The following is a 17,485-nucleotide window of genomic DNA, read 5'->3' as shown; positions in this document are numbered from 1 at the left end:
GCATCTTCTATCGGAAAAATCCTGATCTTTGATAGATTCTTTGTTTTGTTGTTGTTGTTTTGGGGTTTTGTTTGTTTGTTTTGTTTTTTTCCGTTGGCAGCCAGGTCTAGTGTTTGTGGTTGGTGTTGAATGGCTTTCTTTGGACACTTTTGAACACGCTTGTTTACATGTTTGCACAGAGGGGCTACAATGAGATCCGCGAAGTGAAACAGTTCCATTTCACTGGCTGGCCTGACCACGGAGTACCTTACCACGCCACAGGGCTCCTTTCCTTCATCCGGCGAGTGAAGTTCTCCAACCCTCCCAGTGCCGGCCCCATCGTTGTGCACTGCAGGTGAGTACTGGACCAGACACTCTGGACTGTATACGGCCAGCTTCTTTAAAGTGGGAAGACAAGGCCTTCAAGCATAGAACTAGTGCATGCTTACAAGGTTCCAGTTTATGATATTACAGGTAAGGTTTAAAAAAAGAAAAGTTAGCTCAAAGGAGGATATAAAATAGAAACTTAAAAAATAAATACATTCATCCTAATATGTGTAGTGTTGTTCACAAATGGGAGTGTGGAATCTCTGTCTTTTAGTGGCAACATCTGTGTCTGGGGTTAAAATACAGATTTCTTGCCAATCTAGTAAATTCCCAGTAGAAGCCCAGCTTTTAAAACTAAATTTGAGACATACAGAGTTACTAAATGGCCTAAATTGCAAGAATTTGTGCTATAAAACAGCTATTTAAGAATTTAAAAAAAAAAAAGCCATCCATCAGAGAACCTTGAAAACTACATCAGTGAGAGCCAGCAAAAATATGCCAGAAAAATGTGAACATTATATCCAGGCTTCCTTCTGATTAGAAACTTCTCTTAAAACAAGCATTCAGAGACACTAAAAGCAGATTACATGGCCTCATTTGGAGATGTGAACAGAAAAATATGTACTGAATCTGAAAAGCTTTTCCTAAATGCTGCACACCATTCTCAAATACTGTCCCCTCCAAGCTATATAATAGGTTGTACTTAAGCTTTTTTTTTTTTCCCCCTGAAAATCCTACCTATTAAGAATTTAAATGACCATGTATGGAAGAGGGAAAACAGCCCAGAGAATGACATAAAAATAAGGGATCCCATAAGGATCAGATACTATGTACCCTGAAAAAAAAAATCTTCAATTCAATCCTCTTCGGGAAATCTGATGTACTCTTCAATTACCTTCCCATCTCAAACCCTGGGAACAGTGATTCAGAAGATGGTAGGCAAAAGAAAAAAAAGAGAGAGAGAGATAGATACCCACAATATCTTTTAATTAAATTTCTTAAAGAACATTGTGTTTGAGAGAAGTGGCCAAATCTGGACAACAAAGTATAATGTTAATAGCCCCTCTGTGCATTAGAAAATGAGATAAATAGTTCTTCAATTCAGGAGTGTCTTGACTTATCATAGAGGATTACTCCCCTATGAATTGCCTGCTTCAGAAGTGCTCCAAGAGTCTCAGATACTCTTGAACAGAAGTGTCACTTTTCACTTATACTCAGGTATCCATGAATATACAAAAAAGAGGAAGCTGACTACCAAGTGAAATCCCCCCCACCCTCACCAAACCCCAACTATATCTTGTTTGCACCACCGATTTTTATGCCTGGTGACTCAGCTGGTTAAGCATCTGACTCTCGATTTCAGCTCAGGTCGTGATCTCGGGGTCCTGAGATCGAGCCCCACATTGCACTCCCTGCTCACCAGGGAGTCTCTGAGATTTTCTCTCTCCCTCTGCCCCTCCCCATCACACACTCTTTCTCTAAAATAAATAATCAAATCTGTTTTAAAAATTGAAGAAACATTTCCAAAAGATAAAATAATCAGTAGTATATTAAGATTCAGTGACTGAATTAAATACAGTAAGATAGTGGCTGTCTTTTGTGACCTGTTAAGAATTATATTCTATACCTAACTGTTCATATTCATTTTTCCTTCAGATCACCATTCAAATATTCTTTCTCCTGTTGTCTCCTCCAATAACCATTTCCTTCCCCACCCTCATAATTAACACTTCTCTGAATTTTGACTCCTCAGATTTCCCAGTAAACGTTTTGGAATAAATTTTTTTTTTTTTTTTTTTTTTTTTGCCTTGGTATGTACAGGAGTCTGTCAGACTGAAACAGTAAGCCAGCATTCTAGCATTTTGCCAGAGGACACACAAGTATATGAGTAAGAGTATTTCTGAGGTGAAATTTTAAAGCCCAAATGCACCCCTTCATCACTTCTATGAGCTTGAAATCACGGGCCCTGGATTGCCAGAGAATGAAGACTGTATGAGAGTTATGGAACTTGAACAACATACGTACATTATTTTTAAAACACAATTTGATATACAAAGTCTTATCGTTTTCAATTTCAGACTCCTGCTCCCGTCTTCATTTTGCACCAAAACACTCTACCTGAAGTTATTTGTACATGAAATAAGTGTTTATATAACACATAAAAATCTCACCTTGCAGTTTGTTAAATCAATTTGATTCCACCTGACAGTTGAAAAGGATCTTTATTTAATAAGACTGCAAGAACGTAAGTCTTGCACTTCTTTAGATTTGTTTAATTTGTTTCAGTGCTGGTGCTGGACGAACTGGCTGTTACATTGTGATCGACATCATGCTGGACATGGCTGAAAGAGAGGGTGTTGTCGACATCTACAACTGTGTCAAAGCCTTAAGATCTCGTCGTATCAATATGGTCCAAACAGAGGCATGTTGCTTGTTATCTCTAATGACCTCTTTTTTGTTATTGTTGGTTTCCAACATTTATCAAAAACAGTAAATGTTTTTCACATAGAATCAGTATTACCTCATCAAGTCATATAGGAAAATATTGATATCATTATTAATGTTTCTATATAGAGAAAATTCTCTGTATTCTCTATCTTTGATGACAGAGGATTTTTATTAAAATAGTTTTTTTTTTCCTTAGGAACAGTACATTTTTATTCATGATGCCATTCTAGAAGCCTGTTTATGTGGAGAAACTGCCATACCTGTCTGCGAATTTAAAGCTGCATATTTTGATATGATTAGAATAGACTCTCAGACTAACTCTTCACATCTCAAAGATGAATTCCAGGTATGTACTTATTTCTAGAGTTTCTTTTATGAGGAACTTATTACAGTGTGTTCTGGGCATTATTAATAACTCTAAGGAAGGTCTTTCAAGTCAAATTGATAATTTTTGACCCTATTTTAAGTATAATACCTGTATCTTTCATTTTACATATTATGGAGTTATTTTTGCAGTAATGAGCTCATATCTGCTGTATCTGAAATGAGTTCAGACTCAGGGAGGGGTATGGATAAAGGTATCATAAAAGTCAAACTTAGTGATTTGTGTGTATTTATATGCAGTCGTATGGATTTTAACCCGTGTCACTCTAATGTGAAATCAAGCGTATTAATAATAATAGCTGAAGTTTGTACTAAACATTGTCCCTATATAACCCCAAATGTTTCCACGGCCCTTAAGACATCCCTGAAGATGTGTGAATATGAAGTCAAGCGTAGCTCTGGACACCTCATACTTTGATCCTTTGTGCAGTGCTCTTTCTAGCATGCTACAGCCTGTCTTCAAATACAGCACGGCAAAACATTACTACAAATGATAGTTTCCAGCTTTGATGTTGGGTCATCCTTATGGGCCACTCTACCTCTGTTTTCTTCGGTTAGACACTGCATTTTTCAGGTAGCAATGGTTTTCAGCTTCCCTTTTCCTTTTAGGAAACACAGTGAACAATGTGTGTATTGTTTCTTTGTCACTTCTCAGGCTTCATTAGCTTTAACTACAAAGTCTATCAGCCTGTCATCATGGCAAATACCGTTGCCCTGTACAGATCCTTCACTTTGTACTTGGCCTCCCAGATCCTAGATGGATCTGCCTTATGCTATTAAATGGGTCACTTGCTTTTAACCTACGTTCCCTTTTCTTTTTAGACTTTAAATTCAGTCACCCCTCGACTACAAGCTGAAGACTGCAGTATAGCGTGCCTGCCAAGGAATCATGACAAGAATCGTTTTATGGACATGCTGCCACCTGACAGATGTCTGCCTTTTTTAATTACAATTGATGGGGAGAGTAGTAACTACATCAATGCTGCTCTTATGGACGTAAGAGACTGCCGTCTTTGTTAGTATAAAGTGTCGTGAAAAGCTACGTAATGTGACGAACACTGGCTTGTTTTCTTTTCAAGAAAATAAAAAGGGCCTAGAAAGGAAAATTGGAAATTTTCATTGAAATACAAGTTTTTCTTGGAGAATGATTTTGAATTTTCCCTACAGGGATTCTTAGGAACTATAAACTTTAGGCCCCATTGTAAATTTGGAGCTTGTTTGTCAATTATGATATTCTGTATAGGAAATACCTACAGGTCGTATTTCTCATCTCAATTATTTTCAGAAAAGAAAATCATGCTTGTGTATTTTGAATGTTAAGTGAGCAATGAATTTTCTTTTTTAAGATTATTTATTTATTTATTTGAGAGAGAGACAGTGAGAGAGAGCATGAGCGAGGAGAAGGTCAGAGGGAGAAGCAGACTCCCATGGAGCTGGGAGCCTGATGTGGGACTCCATCCCGGGACTCCGGGATCATGACCTGGGCCGAAGGCAGTCGTCCAACCAACTGAGCCACCCAGGCGTCCCAAGGAATGGATTTTTTAAAACCACATAATGCCTTATCTTATAGAAGTTGGGTTAATTTGGGAAATCTTTATCTCTGACATTTAAAGTTTCAGTAATTTATGGCTAACTTGTTTTTATCAGCCAGTAATTAATAGAGATCCTTTATAAACAGCTAGAAGAAAGCATTAAAGATACCTGTTAATACATCCATCATTAATGAAAGAGCTGTTTTGCCCCACTCCAGCCATCACAGAGTATAAGAGGTAGAGTAATTCCTTAGGAGGTTAGCTTCCCTTGGACAGAACAACTCGGAGAGAGAGGAGAGAGTTTTAAGTCAGTCCTTGGCTACCTTGCTGGGTTACCTTGGAAAGAAGCAAAAGGCTCTCCTGGTTCAGAATCCTTTTAAACAGCTCATCATCTTCATTTATAAACTTTTCTAGGTTTTGCCTTTTCATCTATGGAACCATAGCCAGGAGAAATTAGAAGTCAGGGTCCATTCCTGTGTAACTAGTAATGAAGCTTTCTGCAATATTGCTCCTATTGCCTTTTCCAAAATTAGCTTCTGATGCTAAAGACTTAGAAACCCTACTTTCTACTTCTGATACCAGTCTTTTAGTCAGTTACTTTGCTCCTTTTATGCTGCAGAGCAGAATAGTCTAAAGACAAGCTCAAGTGAAAAGTTCCCTTTCTTGCCTGACCATTAATCATATCCTCTGAAATCACACTGGATCCTCACTGTATCTTTTCTTCCCATTTTAATTGTTTGGAAAGACAAATATACTAAATACAGAGAAAATACACAAGACCTTTTTGTTTCTGAGTCTAGATTTGGAATTTTGAAAGACTGTGTGGGAAAGGGAAGGAGAAAATACCATTAGGGAAGAGATTGATGAGGTGTATGTCTGAGGCATTTTTTTGTCTTTGGCATCGATTGCTGTCAAATTTTTCTTCATTTCCAGGTTATTTTCTAGTCAATATGAAGACTGAAACTTGTTCTCTACCTCTTTCTACCCTCTGCTTAATTCCTTATGATTTAACATAGATATATTTCATAATTGAGACCATCCACTAGATTCAATAGTATAGTTGGGGGCCTCAGAAAAGTTAGGTTTGGTTTGTCTTATAAGAACAAGGTTCACTGGTCAGCACTCCCCGCTCCCCTCATCCTCTAGCAACATCCTCAGTGTTATACATCCTTGTGCGTGCCATGATTGTGAAGAGTTCGGAAGTAAGGCTGAGGATTCTGTGATTTCAAAGCCTCAGATGTGCTCCTGTCCTTACAGAGGAAGGATCTAGCAAAGCAGCTCTGTCCTCTCACATCATCTTATCCATCTCCCCTCCTTGTGACTCAAAACCTGAGTAAAGAGCTCACCTTCCCATGGAACAGACATGTGATTAGAAGGAAATTTTACTTATTTCTTCTGACCCTTTTTGATGAGCCTTCATACCTTTCTTAGGAGACACTCACCTCAGATGCAGGTGTAACTCTGTGAGGCCTGAGGTCACTCTGCAGCAGCCATTTGAACTGTCAGCACTCGGATTTATCCCACGGTCTTCCATGGAGTTAAATGCCATGGTTAGCGGTATTTCCCAAACGGCGATAAGCTCAATGTTCGGGAATCCGGTTCTACGCTAACATTTAGGACACTTGAAAGATTTAAGGAGTTATGTGGTAAAAATGAGTTAGGGGATCACTGACAGTTTTTATCCACATGAAGGAAATCCATCTCAGACAGCTGTCTACATTTCGGTGTTGTTTTTTTATAAACTGTTTAATACATAGAAATACAGATCATTCATCTGCAGAATGACAGATTGCCAAGGTCAGATGAGCATACCCTCTCCTTCTGGGTAGAGATAATGTGTCATGTCCCAGTCAGGGAGCACTTGGTAAAAAAGGAGCCATTCCCTTATTGGTGGAGGGAATACACTTCACCAAGAAGTGCATTTTAGTTTAAGAAAAATAATAAGTGGGCCGCCTGGGTGGCTCAGTGGGTTAAAGCCTCATGATCCCAGGGTCCTGGGATTAAGCCCCGCATCGGGCTCTCTGCTCAGCGGGGAGCCTGCTTCCTCCTCCCTCTCTCTCTGCCTGCCTCTCTGCCTACTTGTGATCTGTCTGTCAAATAAAAATTAAAAAAAAAAAAAAACCTCATAAGAAAAATCTTAAGTGATTGAAACTGTCATTCTGACCATTAATATACATTAGAAATGTCCAGGAAACTGGGATGGGCCTACAAGATGAGCACAATGTGCTGATAATATCCATATAATATAAAAACACACAAGTTTGAGGCATACGTGGTTTTTCTTATTTGAAATGGAAGAGAATCGAGCAGTTTTATTTATTTATATATATAATATATATTTATATATATATACACACACACAAATACACACACAATATATATGAAATATATAAATATATAATACATATAAAATATATAATATATGAAATATATAAAAATACATAGATAAATATATATATAATATATGTATATGTTGATAGATTTTGATGCGTGGATAGATAGATACGTACAGATGGGTGTACACATACACCGGGGAATTTTGTGCCTTCAGCCTCTCTGATTAGCTTTGAAAATCTGAAAGAGCCCATGGGTACCTCATGGAGGATCTTCACCTTGAGAAGTTCTTGAGTTTCTTCTTTTGTTTTTGTCCTGTGTTTACTTTTCTCAACAAAATTAAACTTAAAGTCCTGACTTGAACTGCTGCTGAGACTTGAAGTCCTGCCATCGGATTGACACATTACTAGCTCCAGTACATTCCAGCAGCCCACATCTGTTATTCCGTGGCTTACATAGCACCTGCCTCCCTCACCACGTGGAGCTGCTTCACCTCACCTGGCCCTACACAGAAATGTTTTGAACTGGCTTGTATGACTGATCATTCCGTTTAAGTTCTCATGTTTTCCCATTTCCCTTGTTTCTTCACAGAGTTACAGGCAGCCAGCTGCTTTCATCGTCACACAATACCCTCTGCCGAACACTGTGAAAGACTTCTGGAGATTAGTGTATGATTATGGCTGTACCTCCATCGTGATGTTGAATGAAGTCGACTTATCCCAGGTCAATGGCTATGAGTTGCTTTTGTGTACTCATAGACAACTTAAGAAAGTAGTAATAAAAGTTAAAGTCCACCTCATACTACCCTCAATAGAGAAAAATAATGCTTTTATTTTTTTTTTCCCTCCCAAAAATTCATCATCTAGGGCTGCCCTCAGTACTGGCCAGAGGAAGGGATGTTAAGATATGGCCCTATCCAAGTGGAATGTATGTCTTGTTCAATGGATTGTGATGTCATAAACCGGATTTTTAGGATATGCAATCTAACAAGAGTAAGTCATTGATATTTTACCTGAGCTGATCAAGAGCAACTGATCATAACCATGCTGGGGCACAATTCCAATCAGACAACAGGAAGAAGGGAACTAAGGTGTTGCATAATCAGTTCCAAAGCTAGTAATCATCTTATATCTTAGTATTAGAAGAAAAATACATTCTAAAAATAGGAAAGCAGAAATGCTGGAAGCTGGGTGTCCTGGTCAGTTACTAAATTCAGATGCACTGACTCAACTGAGTTCGATGGACTGAGCCTGGTCTCTGTGTCTATGTAGACTTTGGTAAAGGTCAACTACATGTGATATTAGTATTGATAAACAGCCCAGAAAAGGCATATAATTGAAAAATAAAGATATAATAATGATGATGATGAATAAAAAGCTTTACCTCAGGAGGAAGGGATATGTCAAATCAGCCATGATAGACAGGTTCCATGTCACTATTGCATATAAGGGAGAAGCCCACACATGAGAGAAAAGGTAAATCCCAGCCATCTTCGATTCCCCTTCTACCTATAATTTCATCTCCACACACGTTTCAGTATCTGGCTCGGCCCAGATTTGTAGAACCAGCACTGGTACCACTTTTCCCAGGAGCAAAGCAGCAGCTGTGTTTCTCGGAAATTTTTCTTTCCTTGAGTCTTCATGTATTTTACACTAAATGACAAATTAAGTCTGGGGTCTCTCCAAAAAAGCAAAAAAAAAAAAAAAAAAAAAAAACTAACTAATAAAAACTGTTTATATTGTGTAACCAAATAGCAAGCCGAATTTGAAAAGAAATCGTTTGTAACTTCCATGAGATTACTCTCTTTTTAAAGAGAATTACTCTGTTTTTAGCTCAGCAGCTTTACGTATGTGTATTATTTTAAGTGTGTAATTCAGATTGTCATGTTTCAGTGTTTTCACATCAAAATAGCTATATGTGTTTCTGGTTAATAAGTCTATATGTATAACTATAAGCAGAGGATGTAGTCATCGCCAATTCTGTCGCTCATTTCAGTGGGAAAAAAAGATAACTTCAAATCATGCCATAATATTCATGCATATCTTAGATGTTAATTTAAATGGAATCTCATTATGTCTGCACATCTGTTCCATTATGGTTCTAGTAATATTTTAGCTGAGAAACGATAGCTGCTAAACTAAGAAAGTAAGACTTGTCTTTTTATTGAGCTGTTTGTATGAAGAATATTCTAAGGATGGAAACTGAAATCTGGTTTTTTGTCAGCGTATTTGTTTATTTATCTTCCTCTATATTTGGTGTTCTGGTTCTTAATAGTGCTTGATTTTTTTTTTTCTATTTCCAACCTTACTTAATATCTTGTAGTTCATGAGATAATTTAATATTCACCAATGAGAAGTTGGGGTATTGTACTAGTAGGTCCTTGTGACGTGTGAGCCCTTGCCATATGGAAATTCAGATCTGATGCCTTATGATACAGTTTACTCATGTATTGCAGATTCTTTCTTACATTTTCATATGGGGCTTAATGTTTTGCTTCCTTCACTCAAGAGTACTATTCTTTGGACACAGTATTTTGCTAGGTTCTAGCAATACAGAGTTTAGGGGAGAAAGACAGAGATTGCCTTATCCTTAAAGAATTTATATTTTATCAAGGAAGGCAAGCACTGAACAACTCATTCTATAATCATTTATTTAAAATATGAGAAATTTTAGACAAAAGACAAAATCCAGAATGTTTGGGTTATCTGAGATAGCTGAGTGACTAGAGAAGAGTTCATTGGGGTAGTGATCTTTCAGGCAAAATTTGAAAACCATAGGAGCTTTTGGGTGGTGGGAGAACCAACTATCTTGGTATTCACAGAACAGAGAGGTTTCCCTGGACACACAAATTTCAGTTCAAAAACCAGAAGAGCCCCAGGCAAACCCAGACAAATTGGTCACTGTATTTGAGATTAAGAGGCACAAACAAGAAGGAGATCTTCGAGGCCAAATGGAGTGTTTGTGCAAAGTTCCCAGGCAAGAAATGACTTGATAAATGGGAAGGAAGTGGAGCCATATCATGTAGGAATTTTTAAGCCACTGCAGCTGTTTGGGTTTTATGTAAGATCATTTGGAAGCCATTAAAGCAGGGGAAGATCATATTTGCATTTCAAAATAATCATGATGCTACAGGAAGAAAGATTTGGAAGGAGATCAAAGTTTACTCAAGGAGATCAACTAGGAAGCAATTATCATAACTGGTGGTTGGGCCAATGCAATGATGTCAGCAGTGATAAAGAGTAGAAAGGATTTGAAAGTTATTTAAGAAGTGTGATTGATTATTGGATATGGGGTGCAAGGGAGAAACTTATGTAAAGGTAATTCTCATGTTTCTTGGTTCTATAACGTAGAATGTTTCTGTACTAGCATGTACCTATGTTGGACTTACCATCTAGACTCAATCTGGTATATAAATGGCATTTATGTCATGGTATGAATTTTTATACACCTTTACTTTTTAGTAAAAATTCTAGTCCCAACTTATTTACAGAAAAATGCTTTTCCGTCTACAGCCACAAGAAGGTTATCTGATGGTACAGCAGTTTCAGTACCTAGGTTGGGCCTCTCACCGAGAAGTGCCAGGCTCCAAACGGTCCTTTTTGAAACTGATACTGCAGGTGGAAAAATGGCAGGAGGAGTGTGAGGAAGGGGAGGGCCGAACCATCATCCACTGCCTGTGAGTATGGCGCCTCAGCTTGGCCGTGCTGGGGCCTTGCTGCTCATTTCCTCACTAGACTTCATGTTTTCCACATTAAAGATCTTACGGATCTCCATCGGTAGCATTGTAAATAATCTTCCTGTCTCGTGATTCTATAATTAACTACCAATTTTCATTTTCATAGTTCTTCAAAATTGATTATTATATAGTTGTCACATGATTAAACTCTTTCCAACACTACTCAGAACCACTTTCCTAATGTACACAGTGTACAAATATACCAAAATTTCAGGGGATCAAAGTTGCAGCATCTGGTGGCTCCAGAATGTTCCTAAGCATAAGCTACAGAGCTGACATCATCCTCATGTGTCCTTGCACTCTGCCCTCTACACATACATGCACACAAATGAAGCAAAATTAATACAAAATGGAAAAAGAAAATAAAGATCATGTTTTTATTTCCTCAATTTATAAGATTGTATGACCTCTGGTGACCAAAAGCTGCCATTTAAAATGCCCTGGCTGGGACACCTGGGGAGCTCGGTCAGTTAAGCTACTGCTTTCAGCTCAGGTCATGATCCCAGGGTCCTGGCATCGAGTCCCGCATCGGGATCCTTGCTCAGCGGGGAGCCTGCTTTTCTCTCTGCTTCTGCCTGCTACTTTGCCTGCTTGTGCTCGCTCGCTCTCTCTTTCTTTCTCTGACTAAATAAGTAAATAAAATATTTTTTAAAATTCTCTAAAAAAAAAAAAGTGCCCTGGCTTTCTTTGCTTCCAGAAATGGCGGTGGGCGAAGCGGCATGTTCTGTGCTATAGGCATTGTTGTTGAAATGGTGAAGCGGCAAAATGTGGTGGACGTGTTCCATGCAGTCAAGACCCTGAGGAACAGCAAGCCCAACATGGTGGAAGCCCCGGTGAGTCAGAGTCTCAGGCACGAAGAGAGCAGAGACATTAGACAACCCTGACCTATTCACTGGGTTGACTTCATACACCCAAGGGAATAAGATGTGTGAGTCTTTGTGGGGACTTTCCTGCCTAACTGATAAACTGCTGAGTATCTCTCTCTACTCACAGAATCCTAATCACATATCACAAATGTTCGTGATGAAAACTGTTTTCACTTGATTTGGAAAATGTATAGAATTGTGGGTCTTTTCCTGTGATAGACCATAAATATCTGCTGTAATAAAGCTTCACTAAACAGATCTGTAATAAGAATAAATTCTACTCTCTAGTCTTTATTCTTGTCTATTTTTAATTTCTTAAAGCATCTAGGTTAACTTGTAAAGCAGTCATCCAATGGATATATTCCTAAGTTATATCAGCACTTAGGCACCTAATGTCTGTCCTTAACTGGCAAATGAAATTTATTTTAGTCATTTCCTATAATTCTTCACTTCTGGTCAAATCATAAATTTTAAACTGTCATCATTGACAGTTTTCAGTTTTTACAAATTAGAGTGAGTGGTTCAGATGGTGCCACCTGAATTTGCCAGGGCTCATAAAATCAGACCACAGCTCGCAAAATAACAGCTGATAGGAATGGGTATGTGGGAGCTCATCTGGGTGGAGCTGTGTGAACAGTAAGAAAGAAAAGTTAAACTCCTCGAGCACATTTTAATTCTAAAGAGAGATGTCTGTGGGTTACACATATGTACATGGTGGGAAGGTCAGGAACAGCTGTGTAGTTAATGTTCACACAAAAGTAAACCAGAAAAACCAAGGCAAAATTGTTGCTTGCCCTACATTATCAAGATGATCAGATAACTAGAATGAGCAATTCAATAAACCTTTAAAGTATTCTTACCACTTCCTGCTCATGGATTGTTCACACAAAAAGTGCATTGCTTCCTGAGACAAAATCTGAAGAGTTACATTTATACCGTTTCACTTTTACAAGTGGTAACAGGCGTTTTCCCCTTCCACAGACCCCCTCAAATTGTCCCTTCTCCAGCTCATCCCTTAGGTTTTATTGCTGTTGTCTGGACAAGGTGATATTGGTTTTGACTGGAGTTCTGGCAGTGGAGATAGAGAAAGGGGGGTGGATCTGAAGGATTTTTGATGTAGAAGTCTCAAGTCTTCCTACAGAATGTAGTGGTTATGTCTTTTGATTCTTTGCTGTCTGAAGGTTTCTTAACGTAAACTCTGCCTCGGTGTCTAAGATCATGTCTTCTTAAATTCTTCAGTGGGCTCACTTCTCCATCAGAATTCAAGTTTTACCTCCAAATTTAACTCTGATATCCTACAATAACATGAGGGGGAGGGGAATCTCTGGTTTAATTCAGCCATTCTAGAACCTTCCAAAAAGTTTCTGTACATTTACATTCATGTCCCATTAATCCTGACTGAACTCCTACCCTCTAATTTGTGTTTAATCAGTGTTAATGATGAGTTTAGTGTACTGTTGAATTGAGCTGACAAGTTTGGTAAGAAAATTTAGAGTGTAAACAAAATTGCTAATGACAGATTAAAGAGACATAACTGTTTTCAAGCACTTTTTGGCTCTTCAGATGTACTTGCCACAGTGGTAGGCTAATTTAAATCACACCTACTTAATAATTAAAGGTAGGATTGATAAAGATCTCTTGGGGAAGTTTTTTATTACCCTGGTTTATTGCTGGAGACACCTGGAAGTTCTCTTGAGAAATAATATGCATTTTAGACTGTTCTTTATTCCAGCCTGAATTTTACCCACTTGGACTGAGTTGAGAAGTTTTTAATGACGTATTATAAGTCATAACTTGTAATACAGTCTGATTTTCACTAAATTCTTAATAATGGAGAAGTGCATAGATAGAAGAAAGGAAGTTTTAACTGAACTTGTCAACCACGTTGTCTTAAATATATAAAGACAGCAGAAATAAATTTTCAGATACAAATAAGCTCAAAAAATCTTAAGAACCACTAACTATTTTTTTAATTTACTTAAATACTCTGACAAATGAAAAGCTGTATCAAAAATTAAGAACTTGAAATTGTGAATGGCAGCTTAAAATGACTTTTTTTTCCTCCTGCTAAGAAAAATTATCTGAAGTTTAGAGAAGAACATTTGCACATGTTCACTATAGCATTTATTTCTATTAAAGAAAAAGTAAAAACCATATAATAGTCAAATCTGTATGTTAGACTTCTATGTAGTGTGAAAAGAAAGGTTAAATAACATAAGAAAAAGATAAATAACAGTGTTAAAGGAAAATAAAATATAAGCTTATATTCTCAAATCTGTGAGAGTAATTATATTTGGTCTAAAATAATTACTATTTCAACCATGCCTTAAAAAGGACTAGAGCAAAACTCGGGCAGTATTTTACCAATAATTGTTTCTAGTAATAGAATTATGGAACTCTTTTTCTGATGGCTTTTATTTTCCTATGCTGGGCAATTTTTCTGTAGTGATCAGGTTTTACTATTATAACTGGATAAAAAAAATACTGGAGATTTTAAAAAAACTAACAGAAAATATGAGGCAAAGATAATATATCTTTTTACATCGAGTTCCTTTTCCTTAAACGGAAACATTAGACTCAAACATAAAACATGGATGCTCAGAAATTAAGCTTCTTTATATAGGACAACTAATAGGTAATTCTTGAATAAATTTAAGCGGTGGCTGGGTGTTCATTTGGTGGCGATGGTTCGCGTTAGTCTCTTTTCTCTTAACTTTTCTCAACTCCTACGTTTTCGCCTCTTCCAGGAGCAGTACCGTTTCTGCTATGATGTCGCTTTGGAGTACCTGGAATCTTCTTAGTTGGGTGAGACCTCAGAGTGCGTCCACCCAGAAGCCTGTTCATCTGTTGAGCCAGCAGCCATTTTACCTGTTACAGTTGTGCAGAAAGATTTTAATGTGGGGGGTGGGAGGCTTTTACATTCGAGAAGTGAAAGTATTTTTCTTATGAAGTTGTGTATCTTAATAAAAAGGACTCAATTAGTTTCTATTACTGTATGAAAGCATCAACATTTCGTGCCACATGAATTATATTTAATAAGAACAGATTCCAATGAGAGCTTATCAGTGTTTGTACAGTGAATATGCAGCTTTTTCTCGCCTGGTTCTCGCCTGGCAACACCACATGTTGCATGAATTAATACTTTCTATGTGGCATTTTTCTCCCTTTTTTTAGATAAAAGATGTTAAACCTTTAAGCAGAAGTATGAAAAGCTGTGCAAATTCATAGTAAAGTTCATTTTTTATATGTTTCCAGTGTAGCAGATCTCTATATAAATATATAAATATATATAAACTGGCTTATTTTCTTTTGATGTGCAATGATGGCTGGATCATTTAAAGTTCTTTTTAGGAAGAAAAAAAAACATAAGCCAAAGACTCAAGTGTAAATATGTCTATATGGAGAAAGCACATTATATTTATTGGTTACTTACATTCCTTTTTGATGGCTAAAATACCACCACCACACGATCATTTCTTTTCTGAAGAAAGCTTTTTCTTTCACTAAAATCAATTGTAAACGATTTTTGTAGATTATTTTTTGTATGTTTTAGTGTAAGTAGAGGATAAGCTTTTTATTCATAAATGAGGAAGCAGTGTTCTTTATAGTGATTCTCTTGTGTACATGCTCGTAAATTAAATTAATGTAAAACACCTTGGCAATTGGGTCTTTTAATATAGGACCAAATTCGAACGTTTTGCTGAAAATGTGTAATTTTTCACAATTTCATTAGGTAAATCATGGTTTGGTGATCATACTTGAGAACTGCACACATTCAAAGGCCTTGCTGATGACTTACTCAATGCTAACACACCTTTAAGCGTCATTTAAATTTTAAAGGAATTGATTCTGTCAGCTTATAAGCAAGCACTGGTCAAGAAAACGAGATGGCAACATTCACGCTTTCAGAGTCAAGTTTCAGCAAACTGTAAACTGTCAAGATGATAGAGTGTTTCTTTGGATGTTTACATGCACAAGCTCTGGGTTCTGGCCATGGGAAGTGTGAACAAATCGATGCCAGATTCCTGTTTGTGCATTGTCACGGGACTGGCAAGGGAATCTTTCTAAATGTGGTCTTGTTCAGATGCTCCCTGTAGCTGTAACTTCGCATCATCAGCTTGCAGTTTGTTATTGACTAAAGCCTTCCAGTCCTCGCCTCCTAGATTGCCAGTACATGACATGGTGCTTATAAAGATTTAACTAAAGGAAGCGTGAAATAAAGTTTTTATAATTACAACAATTGTTTGCCCCTATTTTCTCTTAATTTTCATGCCTTCATTCCCAAATAAATAGCCTCTTCTCCTTGATAGTAGTATACCCCCAAAATTCTATGAAAAGTAAAATGAATCTCCAAGCACTAGTATCTTTTTTTTTTAATTGAATATAAATGAGTCCAGATGAATGGAGGGGGAAGAGGCCAGAGGATTGACGTAAGTTTTTTGATTGCTATATATGTACATCGCTATCTTTTTATGTAATATACATTTTCATCCTTCTTCTAGCAAACGAAAAATAAGTAGCATTCCTGTTTTATGGATGTTGCAATTGAAGCTAATGAGAAAGTAAATGATTTGTCAACAGATTCATATCTGAGTCTGATTTAGCAGTTCATTCTCTTCCACTAAACACACCGCTTCCCCAGTGGCATGACAAAGAAAATTTGGCACTTCATTCTTATTGTTCCTCATTAATTGATTTTCTCATAAAGTCTCATTATGGGTATCTTCAAACTTCTATTTGCTGTGTACATTATTAGAACATTTGTGACTTTCATTAGTAAGAATTTAGACAAAGAAACTTTATCTTTTCCTGGAAAGACTAATTTATATTTAAACATGGATGCATTTAACAAAACATTTTTTAACAAAAAATCCACAAGCTCCTCCCAGACTTCTTTACCCAATAACTTTCAGGATATGAATCCTACAGAGGATTCTGCTTTGCTGCATGACCCGGATTTCATTTCCTCACTCACTTGATTGTGTCCACACTTCACCGAAATCACCATAAATACTGTTTGCAAAGCTCTAGGGTACGTGTGGCCTCCAAAATTTAAGCAAAGAACAAAAAGAGTCCTCTTTTTCTCTGACAAGAAACAATTCTGTGTTTGCTTCCTTGGGGGCACCACAGAAGCCATTCCGTCAGGAGACAATGTGGGAGGTATAAATCTGTTTTCCTCAAAACTGCTATTCAGAAAGTTCTACTAAGTACCCTGTGGCACTCCCTGAGCAGTCTTGTGCTTGATGGCCATGTCCCACTCAGCCGTGTCCCTCTGGGTAGGCGATGTCCTGGCACAACTTTTAAAAGTTGTCATGCTTTTCACAGTGAAAAGCCTCTTATCTCCTGATCAGTTATTCCTTGAATGGTAGTTATGAAGTTACATTTTATACATCCTCTTCTTAGATATTATCACTAAGGAAATGCTGGAAGAGACACAGAAACACTTGGGAATTTACAAGTTTTAACAAAATCCTCTTGAAAATAACCGTGAGGCCTCTGGTTTGAGCTGTGTAGACTTTTTCTAATATTTGGTCTTTGGAGAAAGGTTTTCATGTGACTCTGTTGCTTATCACAACTAAATGATCTCATTTTGAGAGAAAGAAAGATCTTTTTGCCTGGACCAAGAGGGAGAAGAAACCTTTTTATCCCTAAAGTGTGCTCATTCAATCCTCCCCTTATTGAGATTCTCCTGGGTTCCAGGTACTCGTGTAATAAGCTTGGAAGGCAGATTTCAACAGCTTCTCCCTCTCAAATCCACTCTGTTGCTAGAAAATGGTGGGAAGAGGCTCCTGACATATAAAAAATATAGTAGACAACAAGAAATATTAGGATGCAGGAGAGAAGTCACTGTCGCTCAACTAGAAATATGAGATAATCTT

The 17,485-nt window shown here is 37.4% G+C and overlaps 1 protein-coding gene across 5 annotated transcripts in view; it reads left to right on the top strand.

The window, feature by feature from the left end:
- Positions 1 to 15,846, top strand: part of PTPRK (protein tyrosine phosphatase receptor type K) — a 554,520-nt gene extending 538,674 nt beyond the window's left edge. For all 5 annotated transcript variants that reach the window (XM_059400696.1, XM_059400693.1, XM_059400695.1 and 2 more), the window contains 9 exons: positions 180 to 334; positions 2,593 to 2,728; positions 2,951 to 3,100; positions 3,961 to 4,134; positions 7,596 to 7,727; positions 7,871 to 7,996; positions 10,517 to 10,680; positions 11,438 to 11,573; positions 14,354 to 15,846. In XM_059400696.1, coding sequence (XP_059256679.1) covers positions 180 to 334; positions 2,593 to 2,728; positions 2,951 to 3,100; positions 3,961 to 4,134; positions 7,596 to 7,727; positions 7,871 to 7,996; positions 10,517 to 10,680; positions 11,438 to 11,573; positions 14,354 to 14,407 — 1,227 coding nt within the window. In that variant the 3' untranslated portion in view covers positions 14,408 to 15,846. The remainder of the gene's footprint in view (positions 1 to 179; positions 335 to 2,592; positions 2,729 to 2,950; positions 3,101 to 3,960; positions 4,135 to 7,595; positions 7,728 to 7,870; positions 7,997 to 10,516; positions 10,681 to 11,437; positions 11,574 to 14,353) is intronic.
- The last annotated feature ends 1,639 nt before the right edge of the window (positions 15,847 to 17,485 follow it).

Source organism: Mustela nigripes, chromosome 5 (assembly GCF_022355385.1).
Source record: "Mustela nigripes isolate SB6536 chromosome 5, MUSNIG.SB6536, whole genome shotgun sequence".
Lineage (NCBI taxonomy): Eukaryota > Metazoa > Chordata > Mammalia > Carnivora > Mustelidae > Mustela > Mustela nigripes.
The sequence above is the reverse complement of the archived record's forward strand: the minus strand, read 5'-3'. Positions and strand labels throughout refer to the sequence as shown.